The 15,043-nt window shown below is 42.0% G+C and overlaps 1 protein-coding gene across 4 annotated transcripts in view; it reads right to left on the bottom strand.

Annotated features, from left to right (window-relative positions):
* Nucleotides 1-10,743: 10,743 nt before the first annotated feature.
* PPP4R3A (protein phosphatase 4 regulatory subunit 3A) overlaps nt 10,744-15,043 on the bottom strand; it is a 65,234-nt gene continuing 60,934 nt past the window's right edge. For all 4 annotated transcript variants that reach the window (XM_067547087.1, XM_067547088.1, XM_067547086.1 and 1 more), the window contains 2 exons: nt 14,536-14,762; nt 10,744-11,611 (listed from right to left, as the gene is read on the bottom strand). In XM_067547087.1, the coding sequence (XP_067403188.1) occupies nt 11,498-11,611; nt 14,536-14,762 (341 nt within the window). In that variant the 3' untranslated portion in view covers nt 10,744-11,497. The remainder of the gene's footprint in view (nt 11,612-14,535; nt 14,763-15,043) is intronic.

Raw genomic sequence — 15,043 nt, 5'->3', positions numbered from 1 at the left:
AACTTCTGGATTGACTGAGGGGGTCTTCACTGACTGCTCAGTCGATCCAGATAAGCCGTCAGTGTAGAGATAGCCCATGTTAGGAATTAGCTTTGGATGAGACTTAGAACCTTGTCCCTGTGGAATGTCCTATAAAGCAGTGGTTCTCAACCCCCCCCCCCCCCCGAGTACCACTCGGGGAAAAAAGGGGGGGGGGACTTTCAGGGGTGGCGGGGTTACATGGAGGGGAACAATGCCCTCCACCGAAACCCTGCCACCGTTTGCCCCTTTTTGGTGGCAGGGTTTCGGGGGGGAAGGTGACACTTTTGTGGCAGCGGGGGGGAACTTGCAGCAGCGGTGGGGTTTCGTGGCGGTGGGGGGGGGGGAATTCGGCAGCACGGTACGGCTCGCGTACCACCCAGCCTTCTTTGAAGTACCACTGGTTGAGAACTGCTGCTATAGAGGAGTTCAGCCATAAGAGTATGAGGCTCACCTACTCTTCTGGCCAAAGTAATAGCCAATAAGAAGATAGTTTTCAGAGTGAGGTGGTGTAAAGAAACGTCAGATTCAAATGGGGGTTCCACCAGCTCTTCAATCTAGAAAAGAAAGGTAGAACAAGATTCTATGACTGGAAAGAAAAGTTAAATAAATTCAGACTGGGAATAAGCATAAATTTTTACCTATGTGTAATTAACCATTAGAACAATTTACCAAGGGTCATAGTGGAGTCTCCATCACTGACTATTTTTAAATCAAGATTGGATGTTTTTCTAAAAGATCTGCTCTAGGAATTATTTTAGAGAAGTTCTAGGGCCTGGGTTATACAGGAGATCAGACTAGATGATTGCAATGGTTTCTCTTAACCATGGAACCTATAAATCATCTTCATCCTATGGTCCACTTTGAGAGATCCATTTCCCCTCACAACCCACAATTTCTTTGTTCTGAAAATGTTTCATTTTAAAGTTTTCAGTGATAAGCAAAATGAAAATGGTATGAGAACCACTGAGCAAGACCACTTTTCCCTCCCAAACTTGGTTATATAACATGATAGGGCCCCTTTAGATACTCATGTCTAGCTGGGCTAGAATTGTTAGTTAAAAAGGGGTGTAAGGTACACAAGATATGGCAGAAATATCCCTTTAGCACTTAACTGGTCTTCTAGTTCCTCATAAAATGGATAGGTTTAAACACATTTATTACTCTACAATTCAGACAATTTCGTTAGTTTGTGAATTGTATTAACTGTGTTAATTTTAAACTTAACTAAGAACTGACGACAAGATTGTAAGCTGTTTGGGGCAGGAACAGTCTTTTTGTTCTGTTTGTAGTGAACCTACTACAATGGGGTCCTGGTTCATGACTAGAGCTCTTCTGTAATACAAATAAATAAATAAAATAATTAATTACAATGTTATAGGTTTCTTTGCTGCTAATGCTCTCTGATGCATCTAAGTTGCAACAGTAAAGTTTCAGAATAAAGCTACAACAATGATGAAAATACAACTGGCAGAGGGACAAATATGCATCAACATTCTGTTTTACACTGCTTTTCAAAAAGCTGGTTTTCTTCCACCCCAATATTTTCCCAGCTTGGTCCCATGCCCAAGTGTTTTTTCCACACATCTCCCAGCACAGAATAAAGGAGACTGACCACTGATGTTCAACACTGCCTCAGAATGCCGCTTCCTCTATATCCCTCTCTCCCCTGCAGCCAGTGCCACACCTGCAGATTGGCATGGGGCATGTATAAAAAAATGTAAATACGTGGAGGGGAATAGCAGAAATGGTTACTTACTGTAACTGCTTCTACACTGATGCAGCTGTATATTCCACGTAAGTGCCTGCATGCCCAGCACACCGGAACCAGAGAATTTTGCCTAGCACTACCTGTGGAGGGGCAGCGCTTATACCTCATAGCTATAGACTCACCCCTGGCTATATGAGGTGGCACTGCCCACACCAAACACCCAAAGTCCAGACTCCGATGCAGAGGGGAAAGACGATGGGTCATGGAATACACATCTGCATCACATCTTGAAGAACTATTTACAGCAAGTAACCGTTTCTTCTTCTTTGAGTAGATGCAGCCACGTATTCCAGGTGGAAGACGCACTAGCTGTACCAAGGGGTGGATTTTATTTAAACATGAATTACAGGAACGCTTTCCCAAAGTTTGCATCTGCACTGGATGCTGCAGTAATGGCATAATGGTTTGTAAACGTTTGTATCAACGACCATTTGGCAGTCCTGCAAATATCCAATATTGAGACATCACTTAATAACACTATTGACGTAGCTTGTGCTCTCATAGAATTGCGCTTGCACCCATAGAGGGGATGTAGCCAAATGTAGTCTTGATGCAGGAAGTTATCCACTTAGAGATAGTTTGTGAGGAGACTGCCTGTCCCTTCATAGGGTCTGCATATCATACAAACAAAGGAGCGAAGCCAGAAAGGGTTTAGTTCTATCCAGATAAAAAGGTAAGACCATCTGATATCCAGTGTGTGAAGACGCGGCTCCCCTGGAGATGAATGCAGCTTGGGGAAAAAAACAAAACAAAAACAAAAACAAAAAACAAAAAACAAAAAAAAGGCAAATATACTGCCTGGTTTAAATGAAACTGAAAAACCACGTTAGACACAAAGTTCAAGTGCGGTCGCAATGTCACTTTGTTATTGGAGAATTGCATGTAAGGAGACTCTGCCATCAAAGCCTGCAACTTTCACTTTCCTCACAGATATCGCCACAAAGAATGCAGTTTGACTTGAGAGGAAAGGGGCAGGATGCCAGAGGCTCGAATGGAGGTCCCATGAAAGCCACTAAGACAAGCATTAAGGTCCCACAAGGGAACCAGTTCCTGCATCAGCAGTAGGGATGAAGGATTTCTTACAAGAATGTTGCCGCCATGACATTGGAAAATACTGTTCTTCCATGCATGGGTGGATGAATGGAGATCGCTGTGAGATGCACCCTCAATGAAGTAGCGTAAGGCCTGATGACTGAAGATGCAGCAAATATTTCAAGATGTCTTGGATACCAGCCAGCATCGGCTGCTCAATGACCACACTGAAAAACACGTCCACTTTGCCGAACAGGCCACCCGGGTAGAGAGTTTTCTACTACTGAGTAGGACTGGTCAAACAGCTGCCAAACATCACTCTTCCTCCTCATTCAACCATGGAACAGCCACACAGTGAGATGCAGGGAACTGAGCACAGGATGCAAATTGTGACCATAATTCTGCATTAGCAGGCCAGGGTGGAGAGGAAGGGGTATGGGAGGCTGAATCGACAACGCAAGAAGATTGGAAAACCAGCACTGCCTCAGTCATGCCAGGGCAATGAGGATGAACTGGGCCCAATCTGCTTTCAGTTTGAGGATGACCTGTGGAATGATCAGGATTGAAGGAAAAGCGTACAGGGAACTGACTGCCAGCTGAGGTGGAAGATGTGTCAGGGAGCCTGAACTGAGGCCCCCTTGAAAGCAGAATAGATGGTATTTCCTTTTGTCCTTTGTAGCAAATAGGTTGATCGTCAGGATGCCCCACACTACAAAGATGACTCTCAGAACATTGAGCTTCAGAGACCACTTGTGGGTCAGGGAAAAATTCCTGCTAAGATGATCCGTGAGAAGATTCTGGATGTCAGACAAACTATCGGCTATCAAAAGTGATACTCTCATAGATGAACAGCCACAATCTGATCACCTCTGGCAGAGCATCCTGAAGTGTGCTGCCCCTTACTTGTTCACATAATACATCATGGTGGTGTTGTTGATAAGTATGTGAACTACCAAACCCTTGTGGTGGTCTAGAAAAGTGAGAGAAGTATTGTAGATGGCCCAAAGCTCCAGGACAGTGATATGCAGTAGCACTTCCTGCTCCAACCAGAGGTCATGATTCTTCAGCAACCGCAGATATGCTCCCCAACTTATCAGGGAGATGTTGGTGACAACAGTCCTAGTTGGTAAGGGCCAGGCATGAAGGGAATGCTTCAACATACAGTCCCCTGAACCGCCCAGCGCTGCAAGGAGTCCAGAATCAAGGGAGAGAGGCAGATCAACCTGTCCAGAGTGTGAAGGGTTGGTTGGTAAATAGTCCTGAGCCACATTTGAAGAGGACAAAGGGGCAATTTTGCAAATGAGCCACCTTTGTGCATGTGGACATGTGGCCTAAGAGCCCCAAGAACATGCGAACTGTTGTGGAAGGTTGAGACTGCAAACTGAGAAAAAGATAGCGAATTGTCTGAAAACAATTGGTCAGCAAGAACATTCTCAAATTTGTAGAGTCCGTAAGTGCCTCAATGAATTTGATTTTCTGAAGTGGGGGACCAACATTGACATTCCAGTGTTTAGGATGAGACCCAGACAGTCAAACAAATGCAGTGTAACGCGTATGTGAGAAAGGACTACTTCCCTGGACCTGTGCCTGAGGGGAGGTCTATACTTAAAATGCTGCATCGGTGCAGCTGCACCAATGTAGAGCGTAAGTGAAGACACTCTTATGCTTACAGAAGCTCTCCCATCAGTGTAGTTAATACACTTCTCAAGGAGGTGGTATTAACTATGGATTTTTCATACCCCCTGAGTGACAGTTATACCAATATAGGTCTGTAGTGTATACTTGGCCTTAGTTGTCAGTTATCCAGATACAGGAAGATGTAGATTCCCTTCACCTTGAGGTATCATGTCACCATGACAATACATTTGGTAAAAACTAGGGGGCAAAAAACAGACTGAAGGGAAGGACTGCGTATTGAAAATAACAGTTTACCACAAGGAACTAGAGAAGTCTTCTATGGCTCAGGAGAATCAATGGAAGAAAGTGTCCTGAAGGTAAAAAGCAGCAAACTAGTCATTCTGAGTCAACACGGGGTAGGTTGGTTGATAGGATGACCATACCAAACCTTATGTATCTGATATTTGTGGAGGTTACGGGGGTTGAGAATAGGTTTTATCCCTCACTTGGACTTGGGAACAGTACTTAGGAGTACTGGGAATAGAAGCCCTGGCCCCAATGTTCTGAAGAAACTTCCTTCACTACTCCCAAGACTAGTAAAGAGTGGACCTGCTTAAGGAGCAATATCTTGTGAAAGGGGTCCCTGAAGAGGGATGGGGAGGGAGGGTTGTGGGGAGGAGTGGAGGGGAACTGGATAGCATAGCCCAATCTGACAGTGTTCAGAACTCAGCTATTGGTTGTAATTAAGTCTCTCACATCATAAAGGTGAGCTAGCACGTCCCCGAACAGAGGTGGGGTAAAGGAAATGATGACCTGATCACTGCTCTAGACCAAAAAGAGTCAAAATAGGTGCCAGGAGAGGGTGTGTCGACTGGCCAGACCCTGGACCTGACTGCCTCCTCCTTTGGGATCTTTACATCTTTCTGGGGTAAGCCAGCTGTCTCAAGGGAGGAAAAGGCTTCCCAAAAGTGCATTGTGGATAGTATTGTTGCTGCTGTTGGCCACCAAAGTGGTGACTCTGCACTACCGGCATATACACCTCCAAGGACAATAGGCTGGCCCTAGAATCCTTGGAGTTCAGGGTCTCGTCTATCTTGTCTGAAAACTACACCTGGCCATTGAAGGGCAAATCATCTATGGCTGCTGCACATCAGGAACAATGCCTGAACTCTGCAGCCAGGACACCCTTCTCATGGTCACCACAGAGGCCATAGCTCTGGCTGAAGCATTTGCAATGTCCAGTACGGACTGCATCATCATCTTGGCCACTAACAGCCTCCATTGATAAATGCCCCAAATTTCTCTCTGGAGGTTTCAGGAAGCTGGTCTGCAAACTTAGACATAGCGGTCCAATTTACAAAGTCATACTTGGAAAACACTGCCTGCTGGTTTGCAATCCACACTTGCGGGGAGGAGGTGTAAATCTTCTGCCCATTAAATCCACCCTTTTCGAGTCCTTGTCCATAGAAGTGGACTTAAACCTGCCTTACCCAGGGTCTCTCATTCACTGCAGTTACGACTATGGAATCTGGGGCCAGATGAGAGTAAAAGCCGTTGAAACCCTGCAACAGGATAAAATGGGGTTTCTCCATGTTCTTCACAGTAGGCAGTACCAATGCTGGCATGCTCCGGAGAATCTTTGCAGGCTCTAGAAGCCCATTGTTGATAGGGAGGGCTACTCTCCCAGGAGCAAACAGCTGTAGGATATCCACTAACTTATTGCTGTTTTCCTGCAGGAAATCCATCTGAACACCCAGCGAAGCAGCCACACACCACATAAGGTCCTGTTAGACCCTGAAATCCTTCGGTATTGGAGGAGAGGATGAGCTGAATTGTCCAGGTGTGAAGAGGAGATAGCTAATTGCACCAACGCTGACTCCCATTTCTAGACTGGTGAAGTGGGAGGGGCAGCTCCAGGGACTCAGCATGGGGAAGGCTCAAGAGTGCCTGAACCTGCAGTGTGTCCACAGTTCCCACCACCGATCTGCCCAGCAACCTCACCTCACAGCGAGCCGACAGGTGTGAACTGTGTGACCAAAGAATGTCCCGCAGATTCTATGGAGACCACTGATAAGGATAAGGTATTGGTGGCTAGTAAGCATTGGGCCAGGGGCTCTTGTCCCAACCACAAGACGAGTGCCAATCTTGATGCCTGTAGCACTCCATAAACAGTCCCTGATATGGGTCAGATGATGGGAAGTGGGAGGAGGAAGATCCAGACCTTGATACTGAGGAGCCTTGGCTTTCCAGGGATAAAGGTGGAGCCAGTCCTGAGGGAGCAAGTAACTGGTCTGACTCATCTGTTGCCCACAAGGAGGCAGGGATCGGAGCTGATGATGGAAGTGATACTGTTGATGCCAGAAGCATTGTTAACTCTGAAAGTTAGTGGCAGTACCAAACCACCTGATAGTGCTGAAGTGGAAAGTGGTAAGAGCTGCCACAGTAACATTGGTGGTGCTGAAGAGTTTTTCAGTGCCATGGAGGTCCCTTGCTCTAAGTCCAGTATACCGGCCCTGCTTTCAGACTGTGGAAAGGGAACGGCAGGGTGCAATGCCAATAGACACAAGGGTTTAGTTGCCCATCCAGGCAATAGAGCTATAAACGATGCAGCCATGTCAAAGTCCTGGACCAAGGGAAAGGTTGGGTCGGAAAAGCAGAGGTGGTCTGTACTGCCTGGTACGCCACCAGCATTTAGCTTGTCAATAATGGATTCAATTGACACCCTGGGGCCAGAACCAGAGTCGATGGTAAAGGGTCTCTAACCTCCCTCCTTGGTACCAAGGAGTGTTAGACACACTCGCATCATCCCACATGCTGACACTAACCCCATGCCAGTCTGCTCTCTTCCTGGGAAAGGTGGAACAGTCCCTATGAGACATGGAGTGGTCTTGAATGGTCTTATACCACCTTTTCTTCTGTGCACTCGATAAGGAATGGCTTCTCCATCTCTTTGGAGAGGCGCCTGCTCCCAGGTTTGAAGCAGTAGCATTCTCAGAATCCCAGGATGACCTCTGATCAGACAAAGACCTCAGTGGTGAAGCAGGATGCATGGCCTGTTTGAGCAGGTGCTACTTTAGGCCAAGGTCCCTAGTCTCCTGAGTCTGCTTCATGAACGATCTACAAACTGAACACCACTCCTTGATGTGGGCCTCGCCCAAGTACAGCATGCACCATGTCTGAGGATCATTGTTGGGGACTGCTCCCCCACACAATGGGCAATGTTTAAACCTTAGTGAGGGCATCACAGGGGAACACTTAACTAAGTACAATTAACAGTAACCTAAATACTAAGAGTACTACTAACTATATACAAATAGAAAAAGACACTAAAATAGTGAGAAGTTATGACACACAAAGATCCAATTCTATCCACAGGTGGCAAGAAGGAACTAAGGGAGGTCAGAGTGGGACTATAGCCATGAGGTGTGAGCGACAACCCTTTACAGGTACTGCTAGACAAAATTCTCTGGCTCCAGTGCACTGGGCGTGCATTCACCTAAGTGGAATACGTGGCAGTATCTTCTCAAAGAAGCACTTGCTATGGCTGGCAACAGTATGAAAACAAATAGTGATAAAGAGTCTTCTTAGGAGCTTTGCTGATGAACAGTGGCACCTGTTCCTACCTCGGTTGCTACCCTTCTTTAGTGGCACATCCCAGTGATACACCAAGCCATTGGTTCTCAAATTGTCCAATGATCATCAATTGTGTCTTGAACATTTCCATTTAGTTGACATAGCTGAGTCTATCATAATGGTAAAATCAGTCAATAGTCTTCAAGCGACAACACTTCCAGTGCTGGATTACAGCTAGCCAGAAAGTGTCTGAAAGTTTTCTGATCAGATTTTTTTTTTTTTTTTTAAATTAATCAGTGTGGACTGAAGCATCGCCCCCTTTCTCATCCATAAAGATAAATCCCACCAAGTCAGTGTTGAGAGACACTTCAGCAAGACAATGTGGGGAAACTTACACTTCAGTATGGAGTAGTACCTGTTCAGTTAGTGACAGATGACTTGATTTTTGGGCTATCAACCTAACACCTTTCATCAGCACAAAATTCACTCAATTGTCCTTATACAAAACACCATTGTGACATACCAAGGTACAATCCAGACTAATGAGCAGCTGTGTCACTCCTGCCCTGCAACCTTACAATGCTTTTCAAAGTGGTAAGTTATTCTTTAATGCAGTCTGATTCCTTGTATGCAGAACGCAATTTGTTTCAGCTGAAGATTCCTTGAATGGAGGGAGAGACTGGTGACCCTGGGATCTGCCCATGTTTTTCCCATCATGTCCAGATTATATTTCTACTCCTATTTTTCTTGTGCCTCTTTCTCTTTCAGCTCCATGGCTCCCTTGTGGGCAGCTGTTTCTCTCCTCTTTCTGCTTCTCAACTTCTTAGGCTTGCTGACGGGCTGCTTTTTCTTTTTCATTCATCTCCAAGGCTTGTTTATGTGCAGCTACTTCTCTCTTCTTTTTGCCTCTCAGCTTCCAGAGCTCGCTGGAGCGTAGCTGCTTCTGTTTCCTTCAACTCCATGGCTTGCCAGTGGGCAGCTTCCTGCTCCTTCATTTTCATCTCTGCTTTCCACTTTTAGTATTCATGTTCTTTGTCTCTTTCTTCTTTCTCCAATCTGGCTAATTCTAGCTTTGCAGTTGTTTTGCTGGCGCTCATATTTATGTTTTACACTGGATTAGATAAAACAATGTTTAAATTGAAGTGTCTAAATAACTATTTGAAACAAAAAGCTGGCATATTTCCTTAAAAAACCCAACAGACTTAAAATACTTGTACTGTCCAGGAGAGGACTGGGCAGTACAGGACACAGGTCTGGAGGGAATCTGGGACTGGGGTTGTGTTGAAGTCACCATGCAGTATAACTAAGGCTGGTGAGAGCCAGAGTGTAACTCAAGTGTGGCTGGCTCGCTGCAGTTACACACAGACACTCAGGGCACAGCTTGCATGTTAGAAGACTGTTTGTAAGCGGCCCAGGTGGGAGCTACTTCAGCAAGGAATTGTATGGCGCCCAAGGTTGCAGGGCAGGGGTGACCTGCTCATTAGTATAGATTGTACCTTGGTATGTCACAACAACACACTATGAATAAAACTTACAAAGTAGCAATGGACCTGAAAAATTGATGTCAGAAGTAATTTGTTGAGGAAAAAATAGTTAATAGAAAGAAAGATTAACTCACATTTTACACTAGAGTAACCACTTCACTTTTTTCTGCTGTGCTTTCTCATTTAAATCTGGAATCACTGTGCATTTACATATGTATTAATAAAGATGAAGCTCAAATGCTTTGACACTGATAATTGGTACACCATCTGAAAAGCATTTTTTGTAGGCACCTTACAGATAACATGTCAGTTCCCAAGCAACATTCCACCTACCGACACTAAAAGCTAAGCTGCTATCTATGGTCAAATCCTGGATCCCCATTGATCATTATCCCACTATAAAATGGTATATTGATACTTGTGACAGTCTGGCAGTGTGAATGAGCAAAGAGCAATCAACTACGCATTAGGCAGGTGTCTTTTGCATGGAAAAGAATGAAACTAATTTCTAACTAACAAGATAATAGGAGTATCTTGCTACTTATTTTAAAGGACATCCCTGTACTTAAAGTCTACATTTGGAAAAGAAACTAAGGAATTAGTATGTAGCATTTAGTTTTACTTAACAATTGAGATTAACCAGGGTTTGGAAAACAGGAGAAAAGTATGATCACTGAGTTACACTAAAAGTTTAATTACTGTTTTCCAGCTAGGTATCACAAGAGACCTCAATAGATGGTATTCTGGTAAATGAATAATCCTGGAAACATCTTTATAACACTAAAACTGGTATTCCAAAGGGAGTCAAAGGTTTAAAAAATACCACTAATGCAGATTTTCCTTCACTTTTAATTATTTCTTTTTTTATTTTCATAAGTCAAATGTGTCAATATACTGGCATTCCTAAATCATCCATCATCCATTTTGATTCGTAAGTATACCATCACTGTTCCCAGTTATGATATTTCAAAATCTCTTTGGAATACTAATTTCATCTTTATAGGTTTTCAATTTTTTTTTTTTAATTCCACCCTATTTCCCTGAATTGTTTCTCAAGACAGTTGCTGATGTAAAGTTTAATATAAAATATTTAGTCACAAAATAGTATTGCTTTTGTATGCACATTGTGGCAAGAATCATTTTTTCAATAAAAACTATACCATCTTCCATAAAATCCTACACATATTAAGATTGGTGATGCAGAACAAAATTACACGGGGTGAAACAGGTACCAGCACAACAGTGAGATTATATTACATCAAAAAAATTTTAATGGTCCCAAATATATACTCAACAACTAAGCATACACTCAGGGGGCAAAATAAAATAAAATAAAATTATGACACAAAAAGTGACCACATCTAGAATTCCACTCAATCTTTAATCAAGAAGGGACAGACAAATCCCCCACCTCCAAAAAAATTCTGCAGTTTAAAGGGCAAAAGGGAACAGATTAAAAAAAAGAGGAAACTTTATATTCAGGTCCTCCCCCATAGAGGTTGTTAAAACCTGTTGCAGCTTGACTAAAATGTTCAGAATGTATGATTTCAAAGGCAGGTCTCTTTATACAAAGAAACTGCTGGCATTCTTAGTGAAGAATTATGGCAAGACAGCCTTTTCTTCAAAAGTCTCCTACATTGTCCAGGAAAGCATATTCTGATTGTAGCAACTGACCAGCCAATCCAGAGTTCCATGAACAAAACTCCTGCCCTGTTGGCTTTTTATTTTTTCCATTTCCTTCCCTGAGAAAAGGGCAATATGTGGTCCAAGCTGGAGAGCTCAAAGGCATAAGTCTTCCCCCTAAATGTAATATTTTCCCCTTCTTCTGCTCCTTTGAATTGGCACTTGATTAGCAGAAATCCATTTGTTTAGGTTGATCTGTGTCTCACACAGTAATTCACAAAAGATTGCTGCTTCATTGTGTAATTTTTTTTTTTAATTTGAAAAATTAGTAGTTTTTTTTTTCCTTCCCCCAACTGGAATTGATGTTAGATAGTTGCCATTATGATGACTCAAGTTTTGCTTTCTTTGACAAAGGTAGAGTTTCTTCCTTATCTTCATCTTCATCATCCTCTTCGTCATCATCAGGATAATCTACAAGCCCCACTAGGCCTCCCTGTGAAGAAATACAAACAATTATGTGCACACAAAAATGACCCAGATATTGCTCAATGCCAGAGATACTAGAAAGTTATCCACATTCTTGTAGCAATATACTGTGCTAATAAGTCTGAAGTTTTGTAAAGAAAAACTTCAGCATGCACAAAAGTAATGTCTTTCGGAGGTAAGTCCAAAAAAAAAAAAAGAAAAAAAAAAAAAGAAAAAAAAGTTCTACTCCTTCAAACAATCCTACCTACTAGGAATATTTTGGGTTGAAATGAAATAAAATGCAAACCACTTAGCAAAAAAATTGTCATTGCAGTTCTATCTGTACAAAGATGGAAATTTCCTTTACCTAGGATAGTTGACTGGACTGCAGCAATGAGCGATCTGGCAGAACTTCAGAGACAATATGGAACATCCTTCAAATTGAATTATTAATTAGGATAATTTTATAATATAGTCTCTCTTCACTAACACTAATTTAAAAGTATAGTAATTTTAAATGATTATATGCAAAGTAACTACATTAATACAATATGAAGGTTACAAAATTTAAACAATTTTAGGAATTCAAAATTAGAAAGATATCTAGTAACATCAACTCACCTACATTGCACATACTGATCAAAACTTTCTAATTCAGATGCCTAAGGTTAGGCACCTACATCCATATTTAGGCACCTGAATAAGTGTCTTGATCTTCAGAGGCTGTAAGCACCCACAATTCCCATTTATTACAATATTTCCCAATTTCTGGAATTTAGTCAACATCTGACTTCAAAGAGTTGTGGGCACCCAGCACCTCTGAAGATCTTTGTTTAGGTGCCTAACTTTAGACATCCAAGTTAGAAAATTTTGGCCACTGCATAACGAGGCATAAATGCAACAAGTATGTTCTATACAATATGCACACAGTAGTATTTTATATTGCAGAATACTGTGTGCGTGTATATGTACAAAATAATGTGAGCAAATAAATGTTACTAAAAACCTAATTCCAACGTTATTTCTAATGGGCATATATAAGAATAAATTAGAGCATTTTTAGAGCAAAATGTTCAGAAACCACATACATACTATTGTATTAAATTAGGAGGAAGATACCTTATACAGAAAGGCCATTGTTGCACTGCATTAGCAGATAACCCAACAAACTGCACAATAACAGTGTAAATATAACCTTTTCCTAGTATGTGGACAATTTGATATTTAAAAAAAGTCTAATAATCCAATTTACAAAACTATATCTACAGCTAGATTTATTGTTTGGGGAAGGAGGAAGAGGGGTTTTCAAGGTCAGGAAATGATCAACAAACTAAGAAATGCAGTTAAGTTTCACTTTTGATTTGGCTTTTCAGCTTGTGTGAGAGTTATAAAAAAAAGCTAATTTATAGAATACTAAAAGGACTGTATCATTCCCCTAATATCTGTTAATGAAGGGGTGTTTTCTACATGTAGATCCTGTCATTCCAGAATAGAACAATTAGCAGCTTCCTTTGTGGCATTATCCTACTCTCCCATATTCCTCCATATACCCAGTGACCCATGAATGCAGAGAGGTAGGGCAATGTGCAATACCTTGTATTCATGTTTTAGTGGAATCCCCTCTGTTCTGAAGAACACCTAACGTAAGGAATGTCCTAAAGGTGTGCGAACTCTAACTTTGCTCTGCTGCTAGGCAGCACAACAGGGCTACCTGAAGCTGGTAATGGAACAAAAGACTCCACATAGACAGGAATCTGCGGGAGACGGAGCTTAATTCCATGAATACCTGACCTACTGCTTCTTCCATGGGTGGGACAAATCTGCCAACCCCATTCCCTACCGGAAAACTTGGAGGACACATTTTTAAGGGAATCTCACTTTAGTTCTCTTTCCAACCAGGTTTCCCTCCTGCAGGTACACTATGACTGGTAGTAGAAAACTTTCAATAAGAGAGCAAAAATGAAACCCTGAAGTGAAGGAAAATCATCCAGGTTTTTAAAAAAGGATGAAGTGGGCTCATTTCCAAGCTTCTGGGACAACACATGACTAGAGAAAGATCCAAGTGACCTTTCAGAAATGGAAGAATTCAGTACTAGAGTAGGTTCCGGTTTTCTTAATTTTGTATTACCATGAAATTCTGCTCTCCATATATTTTCCCAGTGTGAAAACCAAGCTTGATAATACAAACATGTTATTAAATATAATTTTATTACAAAATGTAATTAACTGCATTTACAAATGTAGTGTTATTGGAGTTTTAAAATGCTCTTTCTGGATATTTCATATAACTGCTAATAATCCTTAATTCTTTTTTTTCCCATTAGTTTAGTGCAGTGGTCCCCAAACTTTTTACCCCTATCTTCCTTATCCATGCCCCCCAGTCCCTCCCAACTGCGCCTGGGAGTGAGGCTGTGGTGGGGGCTGGGGAAGCCAGGAGCCGGGCACTGGGGCTGAGTCAGGGGCCGAGACTGGAGTAGAGTTCGGAGCAGAGCAGGGTGGGTGGTGCTCCCTCCCTACCCCTTGTGGGAGCTGGCCTGCACCCCCATAAATGTTCCTCTGTGCCTCCCTAGAAAGGTGCACCCCACAGTTAGGGCACCAAAATTTGCTAATATTTCCATTGAATGTAGATTGCTTTTTATATTCCACAATAAAAGTAAGTGAAAATTGGAGACAATACATTAAATTAATACTTCATACTTAAGATTTTTTTTTAAATTGTGCACAAGTTTTAAATTGTGTACAAGTTTGTGCATAAAAACTGATTTAAATACTCCCTTTGTTTATATTGTGCCAAGGTTCTTCAAAAGCCTTAGAGACAAGGAAAATGTGCAAAGAACTCTACCAAAATGAACTAATACTTAACTAGTGGAAATCACTCAAACTTATGGATGTGACCAGATGGGCTCTAAATTTGCTATAATAAAAATGTGGCCAATGACAGTTGAAAAATACCTTGGTAGTAATAGCTGCCATCTGAGATGTGCTTTTAGAAACTGATCCAGGAGACCCTGGTGATCCTGGAGATCCTGGCGATCCTGGAGAGCCAGACAAGTTACTTGCAGATGACTGGCTGGTAAGGTTAGTTTTTGTACTACTAGAGAAGGAAAGTTTGAAACTTGGGCTCTGACGACCTGAAAGATTAGTTTTCAGAAGGACCTCCTTTTCTTCACTTTCTTTCACTGTAGAAAAGAAATATACTTTTTGAGTTATACATTTATTTACAAAATGTCACTCGGGTGAATTATGAAATGTTTAATATTTTTCTACAAAAGTGACATCGGTCTAACTTCACTTGTATCTTGCTGGAAGGAGACAAGTGAATGTATTTTTATGATAATTTATATTACTGTAGTGCCTAGGAGTTCTTGTCATGGATCAGGACTTCCATTGTGTACTATTTCAGTGCTATTATTTGTTAAATGTACAAACAATATAAATTAAGCAAACAGCATATAGGAGA

The sequence above is a fragment of the Emydura macquarii genome, unplaced genomic scaffold (assembly GCF_026122565.2).
Source record: "Emydura macquarii macquarii isolate MOO-44397 ecotype Brisbane River unplaced genomic scaffold, CSIRO-AGI_Emac_v2 contig_1229, whole genome shotgun sequence".
Classification (NCBI taxonomy): Eukaryota; Metazoa; Chordata; order Testudines; family Chelidae; genus Emydura; species Emydura macquarii.
The sequence above is the reverse complement of the archived record's forward strand: the minus strand, read 5'-3'. Positions and strand labels throughout refer to the sequence as shown.